Here is a 15,770-nt window from a genome sequence, read left to right on the forward strand (position 1 = left end):
CCCAAAGCACAATTAGAGGTTTTAGACTCATTTAAGTGATTTGTTCATTGTAGTAACTTCCAAATTCAATTAACTCAAGTCATTTCATCGATTAATATAAAAATACGACACAAATAAAGCCATGAAACAAAATTAGTAGGAATAATTATAGGTACTGAGGTGTTAACAATGTTTAGTGTAAATGTCAATCAACACTTCTTGAATCAAACAAATGAGGTTTTCATGTAAGGAGTTGTTATCTGCCTTGATATTAATACAATGATGTTGAGCCAACAGTAGCTGCAGATAGTGCTAAGGTGTGGAGCTCTGGAATTTCGACATCTGTCAACACAGACCAACATTCCAGCAATCGAACTGTAACCTGTAACTAGTGAGTTATTGGGCTGTGATGCTCATATATTTGTATACTAACGGCTTAAAAAGAATATACTATAATGATTAGTATGTAAATACTGTATAAAATCAGTATGAATTTGGTACAGCTGAGGCGGAATGTGTTTAGATTTGCAGGTATTTGTTTATAAACCAAAGTTTTGACCTGATGATTTTTTTTCTTCTTTTTTTTTTCTTTTTACTTAAATGTGACTCACATTCACTGTCCCACACTCCTACCTCCTATTTATCTTTCTCTGCTTCATTTGGCCTATAGGCCACTTTCTAAAGTATAACTCTTCCTTGTTAAGAAAGAAAGAAAGAAAGAGATCATGTTTTCAGTGGAATTTTGTTTACACTTCACAGCAGTGTATTGTGCTAGTCGTCACATTATGTGGAATGCGAACGTGACAAAACAAGATATGAAACATGCACAAGAAAGTATGTTCCACAGCGTAAACACTGAAAAACTTCCAGTGCTCATGTAACATCTTGAATGGTTTCTGTTATCTGTTGCTCATGTTGACTTTTTTCTCTCCATTTGAGGAGGTGTTATGTAACTTGATATTAGAATGAAGGTGAGGCAACAATAGCTGCAGGTGGTGCTGATGTGTGGAGCTCTGGCATTTCGACAGCTGTAACCTGTTGTGTAAAAGCAAAAATAAACTACTGAGCTATAGGGCTGTGACGGTAACCGCATCAACGCAATACCATGGTGACATGATGCTCTCTCTGTAATGACATCATCATTACCATAATCAACACCGCATTTTGATTTTTGGGGATTTCTTTTGTATTGCCGGTGAAAGTTACAGGAGTGCATAAGTGATATGAAATATAATAAACACAAGAACTATTGTTTAGTTATCATCAAGCAGTTAACCGCCAAGGCAGTGATTCATCGAAAGAATGTATTGTCTCCCTTGGATTTATTTTTTTAATTGTTGTTTGGGGTGGAAATGGGACATTAACACTTTAGTTCTGCAGATAGATCCACCACACCTATTCTGTGGCAGAGAGAGCATCATTTCACACAACCTTTAAATAAAAAATAAAGTTGGGCCTGAGTTGTACATGTGTTTCATTTGAATCCAGGCAAAAAGAGGTAAATGGCTCAACAAGTAAAGTGATTGCTTTGTTCACAGATGATTTTTATCCAGCTGTTTTCAGGGAGGAACTAGCACTAAGAGTCTAAGAACACCCCAAGCTGATGTTTAATAATTAAATATACTTGATATGAGTCAGACACAGATAAGCCTCAGTTGATTCAAAAAACTTATCTGCACTACAGTACTGTAGGTGTATTGAATAGAGTATGTGTTTAACCTTCAGTTTAACAGGTCTTACAAGTCTTAAGAAACAAGTGTCAAGTGGTGTTACATGCATTAAGCAATAAAGCTAGGTTAGATTAGATTAGATTCCATACCATAGATTTAACTACATTGTTTCTTACACCTAGTTTACAATTTTTGGGTTTAGTTAAAGGTGCTCTAAGCGATGTCACATGTTTTTTAGGCTACAACATTTTTTTTCACATACAGCAAACATCTCCTCACTGTCCGCTAGCTGACTGTCCCCTGAACACACTGTAAAAAAACACGGTCCCTGTGGACAGCCCAGGCTCCACAAACGGCAACAAAAACAAATTGCGCCAACCTGCACCACCAAACATAACAAACAGTGTTCCAGCCAATAACCGACAAGAAGGATTTGGGGGTGGGGGTTGGGGGGTTAGTGCGCAGAAAGGAGGGGGAGGGGACGGGATGAGGAGGAGGGAGGGGCGAGCTAGCCTCCGTTTAGTTTGACAATACTTCGAACGTCAACAAGAAGTGACATCACCCAACATCGCTTAGAGCACCTTTAACTATAATAACTATGAAAGTGTAGTTTACAAGGCAAATGATTTTGAGATTGCTGTACCTGACGTCTGGAAGGTTTGTCTCCTTGTAATTACAATATATGTTACTTTGACTCTTCAGTGTTTGTGCATTATTTGATGTGTATTTAAGGGCTTTGCAGACAATTTCCACAACATCAATATGTACAATAGTTTATTAAAATGTGTTCTTACATTTACAGTTGCAGTGTTAGTATAAGTAGAGATTAGTCAAAACAAAAGAAATCAATCCGCTTCACACACATACAGTATTAAATAACCCTTTCCCCCTTTAAATAACACATCAAAACCATTTGAAGAACATTTTCACATTGAAGGGAAACACAACCAACATTACACAAAGATAGGTTTACTTGTCATGTGGTCATATTGACAGGGATCTCAGCTTGGGATGGGAGACTTCAAACTTTTAACAGGATGTTACAAACTGGGGCGTCAGCTTTGAAACGGAATTTAGGTTAAAAGGTTAATTTAAAAAAGACAAATTAAGTCAAATTACAGTATAGATAGTTTGGGACCCAGTGTTTTTGGAGTTTGACCCATACTGCTGCCTTAATTTTGAAGTCCCCCACCTTTATTGAAATACAGTACTTAATTGCAAGAGTATCCCTTTAATAAACAAGATAAAAAGAAGACACATAGCCACCCAAGAATGACAAATTATCTTAATAACTCCACTGTTTGCTTGGTCCAAAGGAAGACATCTACCCCAGCAGGGAAATCTTGAGTTACGTGGTAGAAGGAGAAGGTGAGCTGGTGGTTAGAGGAGCGGAGGAGGATAAATCCCAGCTTAATGAATAAATAGAGCTATAACAGTGAATCAGAAATTCAGATAGTGGTTGGATGGATGTAAGAAGAAGTTCTTACAGACTGTCACAATCTAAAGAGATACAGAGAAGAGATAAGTTCAGAGGAAACATCTTCAGAACATGTAAAAGTACAATACAAAATAACTTTGAATAATGAAAAAATACCTCTAAACAATTACTTTTCGGTGTAATTGATCGGAACAAAGTCCGCTAGGTTTGGACGGAGGCAGACTGTAGAATCGTTTATACATGCCAGGTAATACTTGGGGTTTCCCATCGTTTCCAGGCAAAAATAGTTCCCTCCTCCCAGAGCAGTTTTCTTAAACCAATGACCAGTGGTGAATGAATCATTAGTGAAATCTGTAATTAGTTCCACCTGTGAACACACAAAATACATGCTTTGATTCACCACCATTTAATTATTTATACTAAAAACACACACACATATATAAATATCTTTATATACTATTGCTATTGATAAAGGTTTATTTTTACCTCCAGGTCTGTTCCAACCACCTTTATGGAATAGTCAGAACTGTCACACACGAAACGGAAAGCAATCTGTTTTGTTGTTTGTTGTGTTGTGACATTATCAACTGTTGTGTCCTTTTCATGTATGTACACCACAGGTGCTATGGACAGGAGCAAGACAACATATTTACTTTGTGTCAGAGTCAATACATTTGCCATAATAATCCTTCAAATAACAAGCATTCCAAATCAGATTAAAATCAACTGCAAGAGGTCTTAATATGAAGACTTTTAATGGCACAATTAGGATGTGTAACAGATCAATGGGGCATCAAATTAATACATTTGCAAAGCAGTTCATCTTTTACTTTGAAATAGTACTGGTCATTAGAAAACAGTGGTACCTTGGTTTTGTTGAAAGTCTTTAGTAACCAGCTTCAGTCCATTCTTATCTCTAGCGACTGTCACATATTTCCCTTGATTAGTCTTCAGAAGACATTCTTTGCTTTGCACCATGTTGTCTTTTCAGTGGCGTTCTGACAAGTAGGGAAGGATAGAAATATCTTTAATATTAAGAAACACAATCTGCAGTACTTCAGAAACTTTACAAACTCCAGTTTTCCAAGGAAATATAACTGGAAAAAATACTTTTTTCTTTACAATTTGCCTTACATGTATTCTCAGTTGTCACTACACTTCAACTATGTAAATTTGGTCACTTTAATGGTCACTGTGGACCACTGATGGTATAATCTGCTTGCAGTTGAGTGGAGTAGAGTTTTGTTTAAGCACTACAGGTGGCTCAGTGAAATTTTGATGCTCAGTTTGGTAATGGCTTCTGTTTCCACCTGCTCAGTCTGAATTTGATCAGTCTTCTCTTACTGTCAATAATACCATCTGCAGCAGTTTCATTTTAAATTCCTTCATTTTCAGTTGATTTACCTGCAGTCATTACAGAGCAGCAGAAACAATATGTTTCGCTCCAGTATGTTGTATGTACTGTCTTTCTGCTCTTATGACTGGATTGGATGTGATTGCTTGCACATACTCTGTGCATTTCTGCATACCATGCATGGTGTACACATCCACCCCTCTGGACGTCCCCTCTACCCTCCTAGTACAGTATCTGGATCGTGTAACACATATAGGCGTTTATTTTATTGTGTCCACTATAATTGAGTATATGGATTTTTAGCAATGAATCAAAGCATCGACATATATTAAAATACACTTTCTGCCATTACACTTTGTAAATGTTTGACTGTTTAGTCAAAGCTAAATTCAGTGGTTAAATATAACTAAATACATTTTTTTTTTTTTATAGTTTATACGCTTTTAAACTTTTACTCCTTTACATTTTTATGACAGTTTGGACAGCTAAAATTGCTATAAATACTCTAGTATATACTACTGTAGATTAACATTTATACATACAAAACACATTATTAGGGACATCCTAGAGGCCTAGTGATTAAGATGTGTACGTGCAAACACAATATCTCCAGTTCAATTTCAGCTTGGGACCTTTGTTGAATGTAAGGGCAGCAACTATGGGTTATTACTAGTTAATCTTGATTAATTAATTATTCCAATTGTATAAAATGTCATAAAATGGTGGGAAAAGTCCATCACAGTTTTCCAGAATCTATGGCAACGTTTTCAAATGTCTTGTTTTTATCCAACCAACAGTTCAAAACCTGAATATGTTAACATTTCAATGATATAATATATATTAATATATATTAATATATATATATATATATAATAATAATAATAGTTTATTGTTGCACACAGCATGACATTTTATACATCATATTAAGTTTGTAAACCATTTAAATGGCTATTAAGTTGCATTATTATAATGATTATAATACCTTGTTAATGGTTAATAAATACATTGTAAAGCCTCTATAAACATTATTTAGATCGGTATTATCAGTGCACAAATCATCTCTTTACTAGATTACCACAAAAAAAAGATGAGGTATAAGCCACCTATTAAAGATTGGTGCAGCAAAACAAAACACGTTGGAACAACCAACTGAGACATGGGAAAACTTGATAAGTTCAAGGTTAGATGCTTTCTATTTCGCATTAACAAAGTAGATTCCTCACGAAAACCTCTCCTGTAGACTGAAATTATTATGCCTATAACTCTGCTGCAGAATAAAATGTGAGATGCATGCAGGCAACAAGTCGTGCATTAAATCACTTTATAGCCACACTTTATGGCCAGCCACAGTGCTACCCATAACACCTCGCGATGTTAAAGCCTGGATATATCACAGGGAAAAAGAATGCAAAGGGAATGTGAATGTGTGAAACAAAGAAATAGTCACCTACCCTCAGCGATAAAGTCTTGTGCAACTTGCTGTCTGAAGTCTGAGCAGCAGTGCGGTTGGCAGCAGTAGCCTAACTGCAGATACGGGGATCCTTTAAATAGGCGACATGCTGACTGACGCAACGTCCACGTAGATTTGATCCTGTTCGGAACGCCAAGATGGGATGGACGATGTTAGATCATACCTTATATCAGACCTTTGTAAGCTTTACAAAATATTTTTATGAATTGTTTTGCTTTTTTTGGTTTTGGTTTCCTTTAGTAACCCCCTGGCTCGTCTAGAACATAGACTGTTAAGATGTACAGAAGACGTTCCTTCCTACTGTATGTCAACATTCTTCAATAAAGTTAAAAAAAAAAAAGATGGGATGGACAAAAGCACATACTTCTCGGAACGAAACTTAATCCTTCTGCTGTATTCCACTGCACCATGAATTTGTCGTCCTCCTGTGCCAAAACCAAAAAATCCACACTTTTTCTGACGTTTTTGTCCCTCTTTTTCGACACTTTTGGTGCTTTTTTGGGTTGCCGTCTTACATAGTTTTACACTTACTTTTGGAATTCATGGTCAATAAACCTCATTTATAGGAAATGATACTACCTAAGTAGTAACTTGAGTTAAAAAAGCAGAAATTATGAATTATTTAGACTAATATTAAAGGAAGGATAATCACAGACCGGTGTGTCAACGAAATTAGTGACAAACTACAGTGAAATTAGAGAGCCGATCTTTTGTTTTACTTGCAAAGTGCGTTGTATGGAATCATACATGTTATTTTTGGTTAATTAAAATTAGGAAGTTAAAAAGAAACCCGTATTTCTGATATAGACATTTAGAAAATGGGTCAAATTTGACCCGAAGACAACACAAGGGTTAAAGCACAAATCAGCTTAGCCTATCCACAACCTAGGCTAAGCTGAATCGTATTTTCCATGAAGATGCATTAAATCGGTGTTTTGTAGTTTATTTACTTTCCCTTTTCTTGTATTTTAATTTATTAGATTAGACATTTAGCCTAATGTATGGACAGCGATTTATTGGCAGTCCAAACAAGTTCTCCATTTTATGCACCGCATTGGCCTAAGGTATAGGTCTGGTTAAAAGACTCAATACATCTTGTATTGTAGCCTTAAATTGACCCAAGATTATCAGTACCAGATATGAAGAGTGAAGTGGCTGTAAACTGATAAGTATTCCACAGTTTGCTCCGGATAGTCAACAGACAGAGCTGGATTAACAAGGGTGTTCTGGGGCAGAAAATGTTGGCCCAAATATCCCCACTCTCTGTGCACTGTGTATGGATCATGTTGTTTTTAGCACCTATTCAGTTCAGTGCACACAGCACATTACACATGACAATGACTATTTTTATGCCCTGGAATTTAGTCTACATATAGCCTATATTCCGCAGATTTATTTATTTTAGACAACACACACAGATGAAAGATGAAGTTGAAGTTTGAACTTTCCTTCTAAAAAACACATAGGTTCAAACTATTGGAACATCTAGTTGTGTACATTATGTCTGTAAGTGGCCAAACATTCTTAGTGTTCCATAGACTGTTTCCACCATCACAAAAACGCTACGCAACAAATACCATTCTGATGCAAAAGATAAAGGGAAGTCCAAAGACATGGCTGCCAAGTGGGTGGCTCTTTCAAGTCCCTGACCTCCGTGCAGCTCATGAGTGAGCTCTTGGTCACTCTTAACTTTGAGCAGTCCTGTTCAGAGTTTGACTGCAGGGTTTTAAAAAACAGCTACTCAGTGTTGCAAGTAGTGATAATAAATAAAAGGAAGTAACACACAGAGACGGAGCTGTTGACCTTGGTCTCCTGCTCCATAAATAAAGAAAACTTTATTGAACTGATGACTGTTCGTGGGAGAGTCATGTTCAAGAAAGATAGATGTTAAGATAAGATATACTTTATTTTCCCGAAGGGAAATTTGTTTTGGACTCTCTAAAAAGAGAAGAAGGAATGTTAAACTGTTTCATAAATTGTTATTTGCACACCCAGAATTTGTGTTGGGGTTCTTTCATTTTTGGAGAAACAGGACACATAAAGGACCTTAAAATATGAAAACTCATGTTGTGGTGGCACAAGGAGCATCACCATCCTGAGATGTAATTTTTTTTAACGATTAATTCCTTTGTAAAAGTCCATCTGTTCTCTTGCACTATATTTTTTCGAGTATCAAAGCATTTGTTTAATTTATAAATAAGAATTAATGGATCACTTAAGTTAATTTCCTGAAGTTTAAGGTAATTTGTTACAGTGTAACAGAGTAATGTGCTTTTCATCATGCATACATTAATATGTGCATATGCCTGTATCTGCCTTTGTACTAAGGTTTTGTGTTTACATAATTATTATTTATTGAAAGTCTGTATGTTTATTATGCGCTGTTAAATGTGAGTAGTATATAGGCAATATATGTTTCGCGTCTCACTTTTTTCCAAAAGTCTAATTTATTGTGGTCTCTCTGTCACACTTTATGTAATGGCTTATGTATGATGCTATGACAATACACCACTAGAGAAGCCTGTCAGTAATGTCTATACCAATAGGAGTTTATAACTAAGAAGTTAGCCATTGAACTTATTTCTTATGTCTGTTATAAAGCATGGGACTCTCTGGGAAGTATGCCAAAGTGTGTCTGGCTAGTCCACACAGCATTCCAGAATGGGAGAAAAACATGCTCTGGTTTATTGGCATTTCTTTAAACCAATCACAATCGTCTTGGGCGGCGCTAAACTCCGCACGGAGCCACCGTGCAGCTGCAAAATAGCCTCGGGAAAAGAAAGCTTGAGGAAACGTACATCAGCTGAAAACACATGCATCCAGTGGAGCAATCCCGGAAGTGGAACGTTGTGGATATAGACCACCGACCTCCAAAAGGAGACAGTCCTGAAACAAGACATTGCCTTATCCTGCAGCTGTCTACACTTCTTGAATCTCTGGAGAGACAAACATAGCCTAAATAGGCTACACATGAAGAGGATTGTTTATTAGAGTAAGCTATGATTCCTTTAGTTTCATCACAACATGGTGTTTCTGGAATTTCACAACCGCCACTGGCAATGTGGGTGTTTTCATTTGTGCGTAGGCCTAATCGCAATGAGACAATCATGAGATTGTTTTATTTCTCTGATTCACGGTTTTGCTTGGCGCTCCCTTTCATTGAATCACTTTCTCTTCCTCGAGCAGTGCTGCACGCGCGCTCGCTCTCTCTGGCTGCAGACTTTGAACTTTTACCACCGTGTTTACAATAGTAAACCAAGACTCATTACATATAGCCTACTACCTTTAATGCCACTTTCTTAAACTCAGTGGGGTTAAGTCATGTTGGATTGGCTCACACAATATCTGTATTTGATTTACATATGTTTTAGTAAATTATCATCACATCCGTTTTAAATTAAAAGCATTTTCACTTTCAGTTCCAATTAATTAGGGCGTTTTCACACCGACAGCCTTTAGTTCGGTTGAATCGAACTAGAGTTCGTTTGCCCCGCTGGTGCGGTTCGTTTCACTGCGGTCACGCCATCTGTGCTTCGGAGAAGCGCGGTCACGCCATCTACGCTTAAAAATATATTGCGCGTCTACACGAGGTTGCGTGGTAGGCTCAACGTGTATGCGCTTGGTGTCGGCAGACTTTAAAAAAAATATTCATAATAAAATAAATAAAATCAAATTGTTTTCTGCAAACTCCACCAGATTCTTGTTCTACATCTCACAGACTACCCAGATTTTCATGTTGCTTTACTGTTTAATTATTTAATAATTGCCTGCCAAAGTCCTATATTGGAGGTGCCATAACAAGACTTTGGTCCATAGTTCCAGGCAATGACTGACATATTTGAGTACAGTGCATCACTTAATTAATTAAAAAATTAAACATTTTTACTGTACAAGTTTTGATAGTTTTTAAAGTACATTCACACATTTCAACAGTGAAATAGCTACATTCCTGAAACTGGAGTTGCTGTAAAAAACGTTGCTCCATAGTTCCAGTCAATGACTGACATATTTGAGTTAAGGACATCTGGGAACTAAACCCAAACCAAACATTTGTACTGCTTAAAATGATTTGCTACAGAACTTTGAGAAAATGTCATGACCGAAAGAACAAGATCCAGGGTACAAGCGGCCGAAATGGGTTTCCTCAGGAGGGTAGCTGGCGTCTCCCTTAGAGATAGGGTGAGAAGCTCAGTTATTCGTGAGGAGCTCGGAGTAGAGCCGCTGCTCCTTTGCGTCGAAAGGAGCCAGTTGAGGTGGTTCGGGCATCTGGTAAGGATGCCCCCTGGGCGCCTCCCTAGGGAGGTGTTCCAGGCACGTCCAGCTGGGAGGAGGCCTCGGGGGAGACCCAGGACTAGGTGGAGGGATTATATCTCTAACCTGGCCTGGGAATGCCTCGGGATCCCCCAGTCGGAGCTGGTTAATGTGGCCCAGGAAAGGGAAGTTTGGGGTCCCCTGCTGGAGCTGCTACCCCCGCGACCCGACCCCGGATAAGCGGATGAAGATGGATGGATGGATGGAACTTTGAGAAAGTCATAACACTGCTCCATAATTCAAGGAATGATATATTTGATTAAATGACATCTCATTAGTTGTGATTCTCTGAAAATGTGTATAAAATATCTTTATCTGAACTGCAATCTGCATCTCTTTCTAGCATTATAGGCTGGTTATCCGCATTTGCAAATATGAAAGCTGTTAATTGAACTAAATGAATAAAGACTGCTGTCTGTGAGTTCTGGTTTTATTTAAAGTTAGAGGAAAGGTACAACAACACTCTGTTGGAACATATTTGTGTCTCAGATGAAATTATTTAACCTTCTAAATAAGAATTTCTCTCAAGATCACCCAGAGTCTCTTTCATCACACTGCCAACGACTTGAATTTGGGAAGTAGAATTTATATTCTCAATCACTATATAGCTGGTGTGATCCTCTTTGGGAAGAGAGAAGTGGTCAGAAGGAACAGTTTATCCAGGGTAAGTAGTAGTCTTTTTTTTGTCGCGTCGACGTACAGATGTTTGATTGTTTCAATGTTAGCTGATAAAACATGTTTGTGTGACTGTGTGTACAATATGAAAAAGCAGATACAATTTAATAAATCAGTTTTTTTTAAATAAAAACATTTTAAAATGTAAATTTTTGGATGTGTTACAGACCAACTTTGACAACTACGAAGCAATAGTGTCTTTTGTGAACGTACACAATGTACACTGGAAGTTTCTGGTTAGTATTAACTTTGTTGGTATTTATTATGAATTTTTTTCATGAGGTTGGGAATGATTTGTGAATAATACTTAATGTGTTTCCTGTGTTTTCAGTACATCAGTACAGCAACAAGCTGCGTGTATTTGGTTGATCCAGAACGCAGCTCCACAGAGCTGACAGACTCCAACCATGCTGCAAAAAGATTGAAGTATGCAATTACAGTTTTTTTTTCCTAACTAGATTTAATCCATTCCCTCATCAAGTTATGTCACAATATTAGTCAAGGTAGTGAAAGGAACATTAGTATAGAAACAATGGTCAGTAACAGACTAACAATAATTGGCCGCTGGTCATAAAACACAGTTAAGTAAGTTATTAAGAGTGTCATTGTTTCTTTTTGGGAGTATGACAATGATCTGACTGTATCATGTGCTATAGCCTTGACAGTGACTGGATGCCAACCTCAGGGAATATGTTGTTAACATGTCTTAACCGTTTTGTGATACATAATGCTGTTGATTTTTTATATTTTATACACATTGTATGTGTATGTCTAAGTGCATATAGAACATTCTTAATCTCATAAATAATTTTCACACAGTGAGTACTTCAAAATGAGGAGGACCTCCCTTGGCAGGACTGACTGAGTTGACATTAAATGGAAAGGAGGTGTTATGCAACACCCAGTGCAGCAGGATGGAAATAGCTGTGGGGTACTTGTTATCATGGTAAGATTAATATTGTAATATATTACCAGATTTTTGAATGATCTCCATTAATTCAGCATTTTGGATTTAATTCTGTTTTCCAGCATTTACAATCCCAAATATTTTTATCAAAAGTACATCACATATTGTGTCATTGTTTAGATGGCAAAGGCAGTCATGGAGGCCTTTCCCAAAATTCCAAAAATGGAATTTGGTAAAGAGAGAGATGGCACAGCAGCGTCAACATTTTGCTCTGGAAATACTTAAAGCCTCAGGTGGGTGAGACCTTTTCATAGTTATGTGATATTGTAGTACTACAGATCTAAAATAATCTTTTGCACATTAGTGTTTGACACAGAGAGCAACTGTGCCATGTGCGCAACAACAAAACCACCCAGCCACGGACCTCCCATCACTGACTGGGTAAGTTATTGTATGAGTCTTTTAATTTTTAGTTTTTATTGTGAATTTTTTTTGGAAAATCAAAAGATAGATGACAGGAAGCAAAGGTTAGAAAAATAGACAATGACATGCAACAAAGGTCTATGGTCAGAATCACTTCAGGGATGTTGTAGTTCAACCATCACCCACCATGGCGTCCTCTGAATGCAAAGATAATGGTATGTCTTTTTAAGTAAAAGTGGTTATATATTTACCTTTTACAGATTCAGTGTGACAGCTGTTCCCGGTGGTTTCATGCCCAGTGCCTACAGATGGACACAGCACAGCTTGATGCTGTGAAGACAGGTCATTGGGATTGCTGTCTGTGTCGGAAATGATGCCACATACAGTATGTGCTGTGTCATAAGCTAACAGTGTTGTAAATACAGTGCATGTGTCTTGATTTACGGAGCAACATTTTTTATAGCACCTACAGTTTTCAGGAATGTAGTGTGAATGTACTTTAAAAATTCTCAAAACTTGTACAGTAAAAATGTTTTTCACTGTGTGTGTTGTCAGATATGTCCTTAACTCAAATATGTCAATCATTGCCTGGAACTATGGACCAAAGTCTTTTTATGGCACCTCCAGTATAGGACTTTGGCAGGCAATTATTAAATAAACAGTAGAACATGAAAATCACCACAGTGGTAGTCTGTGAGATGAAGAACAATAATCTGGTGGCGTTTGCAGAAAACAATTTGATTTTATTATGAATATTTTTTTAAAAGTCTGCCGACACCAAGCGCATACACCTTGAGCCTACCACGCAACCTCGTGTAGACGCGCAATATATTTTTAAGCGTAGATGGCGTGACCGCGCTTCTCCGAAGCAAAGATGGCGTGACCGCAGTGTTCGTTTGGGCAGGTGAGAACGTGGCAATTGAACTCTGGTGCGCATCAAAAGCGGACCAAACAAGCGTACCGAGACTTGCTTGAAGAGGTGGTCTCGGTACGCTTTCAATCGAACTCTGGAGCGGTTCGTTTGTGGTGAGAACGTGATCTGTACTCGAACCGCACCAACTATACGTAGCATACTCCGCAAGTCTGAGCTAATGTCTCCTGTAGTCAGGTGTGTTTAGCAATCTGCGATGCAGCAGAGCAGCAAACTGTAGCAGTTTGCAGTGCTTCTATCACAGAAATAGACTGCAGTCAAGCTTGCCGTCCGTCACACGTATCTCCTAGGTCAAACCAGCTGCCGCTAAAATTGGAGACAGACACCGGCAGAGCAGAGTGTCACGTCTCTTGCGAAACAATGTGTGAAACCAAACCGGCCGAGGACAAATCTCTCCAAGATGACTTCTGCACGTAATTTATGGGTGTGCCGAAGTTTTTCATGAATAATCATATAGACAGCAACATGTACGTCACTACCAACTCGATGTGGTTTTTAAGAGTGAGCAGACGTCTGTGTAGCCTACTTTGTGACACTACCTCAAGTCATCTGTCAATTTCTTCCCATATACTAGACATGCAGAGGAATCAAAAGTTCGTTTCTCACCATCCCACTGTGAAGAAGAGAAAATGCACAACAGATAAGACAAGACATAAAAAAGTAAAAAAAAAAAGAAAAAAAAAGTGCTCAACAGATAGGGACATTTTTCCTAACACTAAAACAAAAAACAATAAAAGGCAACATCACAAGACAAAAAACACAAGAATGTCAAAAGCAGCAAACATTGTTATATGATGTGGTCTGGTAGTGCAGAAAGGTGTGCAAAAATGCAACAGTAGCAACTCAAGAGTTTTATGCAAAAATATGCTACAGAGTCCAGAGGTTTTTTTTTTTTGGGGGGGGGGGGGGGAGAGAGAGAGGGGAGAGAGTTCAGTTTCCTGACAGCCTGGTGGATAAAGCCGTTTGCTAGTCTGGTGGAGCGGGCACTGACTATATCTCCTCCCAGAGGGTAGGAGGCTGAGAAGACTGTGTGCGGGCGGCTGTCATCGCTCACAATCATGGCCGCTTTTCGGGTGAGGCGGTGTTGTATATGTCTTGGGGCCCCAATGATCTTTCCAGCTGTGTTCACTATGCGCTGTAGGGCATTTCTGTTGTAGTCAGTGCAGCTACCACCCCACACCGTGATGCAGCTGGTGACAATGCTCTCAATGGTGCCCCTGTAGAAAGTGGCCATGATGGGTGAGGGGGGCTCTTGCTCGCTTGAGTTTGCGGGTTTTTTTTGTTGTTTTTTGTTTTTTGTTGATGGTCCAGGAGAGGTCCTGGACCATCTGCTGTTCAGGGCAGATGTTCCCAATCTATTTCCAGCCAGGGAACCCTAACCAGATAGAAAATATACAGTACCAAGGACTCCCTCATGTTTGTCGCTTGGAATAAAATAATTTGATGGAGCCTTTTTTATACACTTCTATAGTCTTAGTTATGTGAAAGAACACAAGAGAAATGTATTGGAAAGGTATGTAGTTAAAAATATTTGCAGATACTAGGAGTATAGATTTGTTAGATTAGAACAAATACATTTACTATTAGATTTTAAAATTAAAATACATACATTATGAAGATTTTAAAAAAAAGTAGATATCCTGATCATTTAAATGAATGAATCTGAAAACTTTTCAGGGAGCCCTGGCAAAGCACCACAGACCCTACTTTGAGTATCACATACGTGTGTGTGAATTAATAAAGCACATATACACATATATATACACATATATACACAAATATATATATATATACACATACATATATACATACATATATATACATACATACATACATACATACATACACACACACACATATATATACACACATATATACATACATACATGCATATATACACATACACACATACACACACACACATATATATATATACACACACACACACACACACACACATATATATATATAAAAAAAAACAGCCATTTATTTTACATTACTATGTACACATTTAATGTAATAAAATACAGGGACTAAAATGATCAACCCAGAAACTTTATGAAATACTTAAACTTAATTCATCATATATCAGGTTCTACCTTTACAAGGATAAAACTCAAATTTTTTAGTGAACAGGATGAGCTCTTAAAACACCAAAGTATGCACATACATTTGACTTTGTTCTCCCTGCCATGTGAACAGTGAATCCTGCACATCTAAATTTGGTGTCAACTACAAACTGGTGGGGATGATGTCGGCACAGACAGCTAAACACCTTCATCGTAGACGAGCTGGACGAACACTTTGTCTTGAAGTGCTTCGTTTTGTCTGTAGACGTACATGGGCGTGTTGTTAGCAGACAGGCTGGTTTCCTCGTGCTTCCGCTCTTCAGTTCTCTGGTCATCCTCCTCAGCGATCAGGTCATTGTAGGAGGCCACACAGAGATCGTGGTCCTGGAGGGACACGGGGTATCGGAGTGAGGATCTCTCGATTCGCACAGAGCGTCTGACTGGTGTAAAGAAGCGAACCTCCTGGCCATTGACCCGCACCGGTTCTGTCTGTTGGCTTGGCGGGCCACTGAGGAAAAACAAGGAATAAAAAAATAAAAAAA

At 38.1% G+C, this 15,770-nt stretch overlaps 1 protein-coding gene and 2 long non-coding RNA genes across 3 annotated transcripts in view; 1 reads left to right on the forward strand and 2 right to left on the reverse strand.

Moving 5' to 3' along the window:
- Positions 1–2,409: 2,409 nt before the first annotated feature.
- LOC144518592 (uncharacterized) lies at positions 2,410–6,201 on the reverse strand. The gene is made up of 5 exons (XR_013502015.1): positions 5,893–6,201; positions 3,954–4,085; positions 3,574–3,710; positions 3,244–3,454; positions 2,410–3,149 (listed from the first exon to the last, which is right to left on the reverse strand). It is a non-coding gene; the product is annotated as an uncharacterized LOC144518592 (long non-coding RNA).
- A 2,462-nt stretch (positions 6,202–8,663) lies between these two features.
- On the forward strand, positions 8,664–12,862 carry LOC144518593 (uncharacterized). The gene is made up of 7 exons (XR_013502016.1): positions 8,664–10,887; positions 11,066–11,134; positions 11,230–11,324; positions 11,718–11,844; positions 11,986–12,098; positions 12,170–12,246; positions 12,489–12,862. It is a non-coding gene; the product is annotated as an uncharacterized LOC144518593 (long non-coding RNA).
- Positions 12,863–15,129: 2,267 nt separating this feature from the next.
- Positions 15,130–15,770, reverse strand: part of ckap2l (cytoskeleton associated protein 2-like) — a 17,532-nt gene continuing 16,891 nt past the window's right edge. The window contains exon 9 of the mRNA XM_078251384.1: positions 15,130–15,736. Coding sequence (XP_078107510.1) covers positions 15,427–15,736 — 310 coding nt within the window. The 3' untranslated portion in view covers positions 15,130–15,426. The remainder of the gene's footprint in view (positions 15,737–15,770) is intronic.

This window comes from Sander vitreus, chromosome 5 (genome assembly GCF_031162955.1).
Source record: "Sander vitreus isolate 19-12246 chromosome 5, sanVit1, whole genome shotgun sequence".
In the NCBI taxonomy this organism is placed as follows: domain Eukaryota; kingdom Metazoa; phylum Chordata; class Actinopteri; order Perciformes; family Percidae; genus Sander; species Sander vitreus.